The sequence below is a fragment of the Andrographis paniculata genome, unplaced genomic scaffold (genome assembly GCF_009805555.1).
Source record: "Andrographis paniculata isolate CXL003 unplaced genomic scaffold, ASM980555v1 Contig57END, whole genome shotgun sequence".
NCBI classification, from domain to species: domain Eukaryota; kingdom Viridiplantae; phylum Streptophyta; class Magnoliopsida; order Lamiales; family Acanthaceae; genus Andrographis; species Andrographis paniculata.
Window position 1 is genome coordinate 2,851,205 of NW_026137592.1, and position 9,033 is coordinate 2,860,237.

At 29.0% G+C, this 9,033-nt stretch overlaps 1 protein-coding gene across 1 annotated transcript; it reads left to right on the top strand.

The window, feature by feature from the left end:
• The first annotated feature begins 646 nt into the window (after window positions 1–646).
• LOC127257186 (uncharacterized oxidoreductase At4g09670-like) lies at window positions 647–6,256 on the top strand. The gene is made up of 3 exons (XM_051283562.1): window positions 647–1,190; window positions 5,245–5,348; window positions 5,553–6,256. The coding sequence occupies exons 1-3, from the start codon at window positions 711–713 to the stop codon at window positions 6,067–6,069; spliced, it is 1,101 nt and encodes a 366-aa protein (XP_051139519.1). The 5' UTR covers window positions 647–710; the 3' UTR covers window positions 6,070–6,256.
• The last annotated feature ends 2,777 nt before the right edge of the window (window positions 6,257–9,033 follow it).

The window sequence follows — 9,033 nt, forward strand, 5'->3', positions numbered from 1 at the left end:
AATCTACGTGAAAAAAGTAAACGACAATCTTGCACCGGGACTGGACGGTGAGAGTAAAATATTTTAGTAATTTTTTTGAATAAAATAAAAAAAAATTGATTAATCATTCATTTTATAGTTTTTTGGATACAAATTGTTATCTGATTTTTACAAAAACAACTATAGAAATAAATGATTGATAAACTATTTATTTATTTATTTTATTAAAAAAATTATTTAAGATATTTTACGTTTTTTATCTGTACAAAATTTGCGTAATTTAAATATTTATTTATAACCAAACATCATTTTGAACAAAGACGATATTTCGTGCAAATTTTATATCAACATAAGAGGTTTCACGCAATAAATAAAATACAACATATTTTGTAGATTTTTACTAAAAAAAACACAAGATAATGCCATACTCCCTTCGTCTGCCTCTAAAAGTCACATTTAACTTTTGCGTTATTGTATTTAACATTAAAAAATATTCTTATATTTGTATAATTTTTGTACAAATATCATTCTATTAGTATTATAAAATACTAATTAGGTATTTTTGTAATTTTTTTTTTTATTTGTACTAAAAAGTAAAAGTAAATGTGACCATTTAAAGGAGGGGAGGGAGATAGTATAATTTAGTCTATATAAGTATGTGTGTTAGTACATACAATCACTCATTCAATTCCATCAATCTTATCCACCCACCTAATTACCTTAACCTAGCAATGGCCGCCGCCGCCGTCGCCGACAAGCGGCCGGTCCGGTTCGGGATCCTGGGCTGCGCCAATATAGCGCGTAAGGTGTCGCGGGCGATTATCCTCTCTCCCAACTCCACCGTCGTCGCCGTCGGCAGCCGATCCCTCGCCAAAGCCGAGGCTTTCGCCAAGGAGAACGGCTTCCCCGGCTCGGCTAGGGCTTACGGCTCCTACGACGCCGTTATTGACGACCCAGACGTTGACGCCGTTTACATTCCGTTGCCGACGAGCCTCCACCGGCGGTGGGCGGCCCTGGCGGCGGAGAAGAAGAAGCACGTGCTGCTGGAGAAGCCGGTGGCGCTGAACGTGGCGGAGCTGGACGAGATACTGGCGGCGTGCCGAGTGAACGGAGTGCAGTACATGGACGCCACCATGTGGATGCACCACCCCCGCACGGCGGCGATCACGGCGGCTCTCTCCGATCACCGCCGCTTTGGCAAACTCAAAGCGGTACACCATACATATATTTATTTTTGTACTTATATTATTATTGTTTTTTTTTTCTTTTTTTATTTATTAGGATTTGTTTGGCTCAAATACATACTCCTTCAGTCAACTAGCAAGTATACGTATTTTTATTTTTAACGTTCAATTACAAAATAAATATTTTATTAAATATTTTATATTTTTCCACAAATACTTTTATTTTACATCACATTATTACTTTTATATAAAAAAAAATTATTACTTTTAACTAACACTATAATTAAAATAATATTATTTCTTAAATACCGTACAAAAAATGAATATTTACTTTCTATATGACAAGGGAGTATATTTTTATTTTTATTATTTAATCAAATATCTATTCTTTTAATGTAAAATATTAATTTAAAAATATTTCTATCAAAATAAAAATATTACCCCCTCCGTCCATTTTCTAATGTCCTATCTGATATTTACACGCATTTTTAGGTAATTAGGGTTTTTGTTATAAAATAAAAAATTTGCCTTTAATCTTCATAGAAAATGAAAGAGTAAATAAAGTAAGCGTAAAAGAGTAAATTTTGTGTATAAAAATCGAAAAACGACAATAATTGTTGGACATTTCAAATAGGAAAGTAGAACGTTAATTCGTGGACGGAGTAGTACAATTCTTATTTATTTTTGGCTCCAATATATATTTAATATTTCATTTTTTTAATTAGTCCAAAACTCTGGGTATGTTTATTTAAAATTTTATTTTAGTCCTGCATTATTCATTTTTTTTTTAATTATAAAAATATTTTTTTATTTAATACTCCCCCGTCCCATAAAATGAAGTCTTCGAATGTCTAAATTTTAGCAGTATAAATTAATTATTTAGATAGTGAAGTTAGTTATTTACTCTCTCCATCCAATGTAATATGAATATATTATTGTAGACACGAGAATTTAGGTAAAGTATAATTAGTAAGTAATTAAAAAAATATATTAGTAAAAATAATTATTATTTAGTAAAAATAATTATAGATTAAGATTAAGATAACTAAATAGTTTAAATAAGATTAAAAAAATTTAAATTTTAAAATTTAAAATATGATTGAAGTGTATAATTAATTTTCCAAAAGAAAAAGGACAAATTATGTGGGACGGACAAAAATAGAAAATAGGAACAAATTATGTGGTACGGAGAGAGTAATAATTAAAATAATTTTAAAATATGTATTTAAGTATTTTTAACATTATTTTTTAGAGAATATAATTTTTATATAATACAATATATATTTATTTATTATTACTATAAATTAGGTTTATAAACTATGAAAATTTTAAAAATAAATAAAAATATTTATTAATAAAAAAGAGATATAAATAAAGAGGTTGATTTATATTTATTAAATATGTTAAAATTAAAGAACTTACTAGAAATAAAAAGAGTTTATTTTTTGTTGAAAAAAAAAACAAAAAAAAAAAAACAGAAGAGTTATATATTATAAGAATAATTTTTATTAAAAAGGTTCAGATCAATCATTTATTCATATAATACGAGATAACATTTAAACATCTCGATATAAATATACTATTTCTTGTCATAAATTATAATATCAAAATATTATTTAAAAATTTTAAATAAAAAACAAACACAATTATTCAACTTAAAATTCGAATTAAAACATTAAAACAACCTATAATATTTTCAAATTCCTATCATATTTAGTAAAATCTTAAGAAAAAAAAATTGCTATCATATTTTGTAAATCTTTTAAAAAAAATAAAAAAAGAAATTGCTATCATGTTTTGTAAATTTTTATTTTTATTTAAAAAAAAAGAAAAAAGAAAACTCTTCCGTTGTTCTCTAGAGGATAAGTAGGGATGTCAACGGGGCGGGTTCGGGACGGGTTCTGCAAGCCCCGAGACCTGCCCCGCTAAAAAATATTACGCTCCGAAATCCGCTCTGCCCCGCTTCCACTCGGCCCCAGGATCCGCCCCGCCCCAAACCCTCCGGGTTCGGGGCCAACCCAGCAAACTCGTTTTATTTAAAAATATATAATAATAAATATTTTTTTTAACAATTGAATACTAAAATAAATAGCATTAAAAGCACAAAAAAAATCTAAAAACAATCAAATATTGATTCATAAAAATAAGATAAATAAATAAATAATATATTTTTATTATATAAATATACATATATTAAGTATAATAATTTTAAAAAATTATTTGGAGTAGGAGACTAATTGAATTTTATATTTAAAATTATTTAAGTAAATAAATAATATATTTTTATTATATAAATGTATATATATATATATTAGTTATAATAATTTTAAAAAATATCTGAGTTCGGGTCCGGGTCCAGGTTGGGGCGGATTTTTAATAAAACCCTTAACCCGCCCCAAACTCGACTGAGTTTAAAATTTTAAATTCACAATCCGCCTCAAAACATATTATTTAGACCCGAACCCGCCCCATTAAGAGCGGGCCCGGGGCTAACCCGCCCCATTTGACATGCCTAAGGATAAGATGACACTTTTTAGTTCTGGCTTCACAATTTTATGTATTTATTTATTAAAGATAATGGGTGTGTGGTAGTGGTGTGTTGTATTATTATTATTATTATTATTATTATTATTATTCCGAATTTATAGTAAAAGTGTAAAATAAGATCTTTTAATCCCACTGTTCATCCGGTGTGTTTGTCTGGGGATTGGATTTTAATCTCACTATTCATCCTATTTTTTTTTCCTTAAAAATATTAAATCAAACGCTTATTTTTCATTTTTTATATTATACTAAAAAATCAATTTTACATTCAAAACATCACATCAACACCTCTTTATACCACATCATACAACTGTTTAAATTCAAAATTTTTACTATTCAAATTTCAACTCAAAATCCAAACTCCCAAACAAACACGTCGTGTATTTTCCCTAAAAATATATATTAAATTAAATATTGCAAATTTAGTAATAAAGTAGATCATCTTCTAATAAATCTATAAAAATAAGATAAATATTTTTATTTAAAATTTATCATATAGTATATTAATCATATGGCGTGTTGTGTAATAACTTATGTATATAATTTTCGTCAATAGAAATTAAATATACACTTAGGATCTGTTTAATTAGTCACAATTTCCTTCTACTATTTAATTTACTATTAAAACAAAAGGAAAAATAAAAATTAACCAGCTAAAACTAATTTTTTAATGTACATATATAGACATAAAATATTTACTATTAAATTGATTTTTTTTTTTTAAAGAAAAACATTATACCCCTTTCGTCCCGTTTCAATTGTCTTTATTTCATTTTTCATCTTTTTCACTTTAATTGACATTTTTATTTTTAGTAAAATTTATTAAATATAAATATATTTAACAAATATAAACTTAATTAATTTTATAATATATAACATCACACATGATATAAGACCCAGTTAAAACTTTTTTATTTTTATTTATCTTCTCAATAAATAAATATGTTTATCTATATTTAAAACTTTTTCTTTTTAAAATTAATTTACCAATTATAAATAAAACGAATATATTTTATTTATTTATATTATTTAAAATTTTATTATCTATAAAATAATATTTTTATTAAGATATAAAATTTAAAATATTTAAACACATATTTCAAATTTATTTAAATTATATATATTAATTCTTATTTTAAAATTGGAGTTGAATTAGGTGCTGATATGTTTAAATCAGCACACATGCTAATCAATGTAAAATTTATTATATATAATTATATTAATTATATAACTTATAAAATATATTAACATAATTATTTTTTTGCACTAAAAAGCATGGGTGATGATTTTAGAATCAGCACCTAATCCAAATCTTTTAAAATTACTAACAATATTAGGCATATAAAAATATAATAAAATAATATGACAACTCACTATTATTTTTTAATTAAATATTTTTTTTTACCTTAAATAACATATCCTAAATAAAATAAGTCATTTCGAATGGGACAGGGAGAGTTCTTAATTTTCATATAAATGTAAAAAATAAAAATAATTAAAATTTTAATTCGTTCGTATTGTATCAATTCTATATCAGGTACATAGCATTTTCTCATACAACAATGGTCCCGACTTCCTAAAAAATGACATTCGGGTGAAGCCCGACCTTGATGCCTTAGGCGCATTAGGCGACACCGGCTGGTACGTACTTACTATTAAATTTTTACACAACAAATTTCATGCCAAATCTCCTTAAAATATATCGATTTGGTAAATATCAATTTTTTGTATTTACACACACAAATATTAAATTTAAATACATTTCACTTTTTGTAAAAAAATAAAGTAAATATATTACAGTTCAGTCGATTAATATATAATTTTCTTATACTTATATTTTACCAGGTATTGTATAAGAGCAATCTTATGGGCATCCGATTACAACCTTCCGACAAAAGCCACAGCTCTACCAAACGTCGAGTTCAATGAGGCCGGCGTGATCCTCTCTTGTGGCGCATCTCTACAATTCTCCGATGGCAAAATCACAACTTTCTATTGCTCATTTTTAACCAACTTGACAATGGAAATCAATCTTTTGGGAACGGATGGCTATATTCGTCTCCACGATTTTGTCATACCTTTTCAAGAATATAAAGCACCATTTTACGTCCATGCCAATACCAAATTTGGCGAGCGAGCAATCTCTATTGAGCCAGAACCCGTAGAACACATTGTGAGTACGGATCTCCCACAAGAGGCTTTGATGGTGAAGGAGTTTTCGAATTTGGTGCAAAAAATTGAACGTGAAGGGGGAGAACCAGAGAAGAAGTGGGAAATAATTAGTCGGAAAACTCAACTTGTTGTGGATGCCGTGAAAGCATCGGTTGATAAGGGGTTTGTTGCTGTTGAGGTCGGGGAATAATCTTGTGGATGCCGTGAAAGTATCGGTTGATAAGGGGTTTGTTGCTGTTGAGGTTGGGGAATAATCTTAGAAAATATGAATAAATCGGGTTGTAATAATGTAAGAAAATTATGAAGGGCTTTAATGTTGTAATGTGGATGTTTTTGTTGTTGTATTTGAATACATTATAGGGTGTGTTTGTTTGGGAGATTGGATTTCCAATCCACTATTCGTTCCATTTTTTTTCCAAAAAAATATCAAATCATGTTGTAATTAAAATTTAGGAGAAAATATATAGATTGATCGACAAAGACTAGGAGAAAAAATGGCTCACTCCCATTCTTCAAGAATAACAGGATACAATATATAGAATAGAAGACTTAACTAAGGTCCACAAAATCAGGAATATAACTGATCACTACTTCACTACCAGTAAAGTCACTAAAATAGCAGTAGACTTATTCAAAATTATAATTATCTATTAATATCCCCCATTAATTATGATTTGGGAAAATTCCTACTCCAAGAGCATCTCTGAGTTTAGTGAATGTTTCAATCTTTAACGGCTTAGTGAATATATCAGCAACTTGATCTCCGGATTTGTAATACTTCAGCTCAATTTTTTTCTTTTCAACCTGGTTCCTCAAGAAATGATAGCGTAGCTCGATATGCTTTGTTCTCCCGTGCGTAACTGGGTTCTTGGCTAAATTTATTGTTGAGATGTTATCCACATATATTTTCAACAGCATTGTTGATAAAAACTTGACATGGCTCATAACATATTGTAGCCATAATCCTTGAAGAGTTGCAGAAGCTGCTGCAACGCAACATACTCAGCTTCACATGTTGAGAGTGCAACAATCTCTTGCCTTTTTAAAGACCACACACATGCAGTACCATTAATAATGAAGCAGTGACCACTTGTGTTTTTTCAATCGACCAAGTCACCGGCCCAATCACTATCTGATTAACCAATCGACTCACCCTTGTTGCTTGAGGAATAAAACAAGCCATAATTATAAGTTCCCTTGATATATCGCATAATCCTTTTAACAACTTGAAAGTGAGATTGTGTAGGATGTTCCATGAACCGACTAACCAAGCCAACAACAAAGCATATATCAGGGCGAGTACAAATAAGATACCGTAGACTTCCCACGATCTGCATAAAGTATTTAGAGTCTACAGCGTGGTCATCACCTTCCCTAGACAATCTGGTGCCCGTTTCAATGGGAGTTTTGGCAGGATTACAATCAAGCATATGAAACTTTTCCAAGAACGTAGTAGCATACCTTTATTGGTTGATAAAAATCCCCTTTTCAGTCTGAGTTACTTCTAGACCCAAAAAGTAAGACATGAGACCAAGGTTAGTCATTTCAAATTCTATCATCATCGAAGTCTTGATATCTTCAATGTCACCAAGGTTGCTACCTGTGAAAACTAAATCATCAACATAGAGACACAATATGAGTATGTCATTGTTAGAATTAGTTTTCTTATAAAGACCATATTCAGCTGGGCATTTTTCAAATCCAACATTCATAAGGAAACCATCAATACGCTTGTTCCAGGCATGCGGTGCTTGTTTAAGGCCATATAGGGCCTTGTTGAGCTTGTAAACTTTATCTTCTCCATCCTTCTGCAAGAATCCAAGAGACTGCTTAACATATACTTCCTCTTCAAGTGGTTCATTCAAGAAGGCCGACTTAACATCCATTTGGTGAACTTTCCACTGATTTTGAGCAGCTAAAGCAACGATAATTCTCACTGTTTCAATTCCTGCAACGGGAGCAAAAATTTCTTGATAGTCACAACCGGGCCTTTGTTCAAATCCCTTTGCCACAAGTCTTGCTTTATACCTTTCTACCTGTCCACTTGATGACATTTTTGTTAAACACCTATTTTTCACTTTTTATATTATACTAAAAATCAATTTTACATTCAAAACATCACATCAACACCTATTTATATCACATCATACAATTATTCAAATTCAAAATTTTTACTATTCAAATCCCAACTCAAAATCCAAACCCCCAAACAAACACACCCTATAATAATTCGTGTGGATTTTACTAAGGTATCGGAAGATCAAAATTCGATTTTTTATGAACTATAGTTTTTGCCATCAAATTCACTTGAAGATGTATTCTCTGATTTGCAATTTTTAAATATTTATTTTATCTTCATCTTACACATTACAAAATTCATTTTTAAGTTTATTATACTATACTATCATATTGAAAATTTATCAAGAGCTTATTCATTTTTGTTTTTGTCTTACCCATATTAAAGGATTTGAAGAATATATATTCTCTCAATTGTATTAACAAATTTATTATAATTTTATATAATCAAGGTTTTATTTCAACATCGTAGTCATGTTGTAAATTTAAGTATAGTATTTGCATAGTTGCGTAAGGGATGGTCTGGTGGTGTAGGGGTTGGTCTTGTGACCGTGAGGTCATGGGTTTAAACCCCTGACGCTTCCCATCGAGCCTGATTTGCAGGGTATTAGGTTCGGCCGGGGGTTTAACCCAGTGCGTACTTTCGGGTAGCGACTGCGGGTTCCCACGTCATTCAAAAAAAAAAGTATAGTATACATTTTATTAATGAGACGATATTTAAGACAATGATGTTTAATTAATTAATAATAATGAGTTATGATATTATTTTATTATTTATCATATAATTTAAAATAATTATAGTTTTGAAAGAAATTTAATATATATATGATTAAAAAAATTAGAATATATATTTAAATATTTTAAAACTTATATCACAACAAAAATATATGCAATATGAATATCATTTTGTAGAGAATAAAATTTTCTATAATACATGTAAATAAAAAAATACGTTTATTTATTTATAATTAATATACACTAATTTTATAAACAATGTGAAGTTATAAAGGTAGATAAAAATATTTATTTTTTGAGGAGAGAGATTGAACTAAATGAGTTTTTAGTGGGTCCTACATGA

Bases quoted from the DNA above. Each gene is read 5' to 3' on its own strand.
- LOC127257186 (XM_051283562.1), top strand. From the start codon at position 711: ATGGCCGCCGCCGCCGTCGCCGACAAGCGGCCGGTCCGGTTCGGGATC. The intron at 1,191-5,244 runs GTACACCATACA...ATTCTATATCAG, and splicing joins GCTTTGGCAAACTCAAAGCG to GTACATAGCATTTTCTCATA. The intron at 5,349-5,552 runs GTACGTACTTAC...ATATTTTACCAG, and splicing joins GCATTAGGCGACACCGGCTG to GTATTGTATAAGAGCAATCT.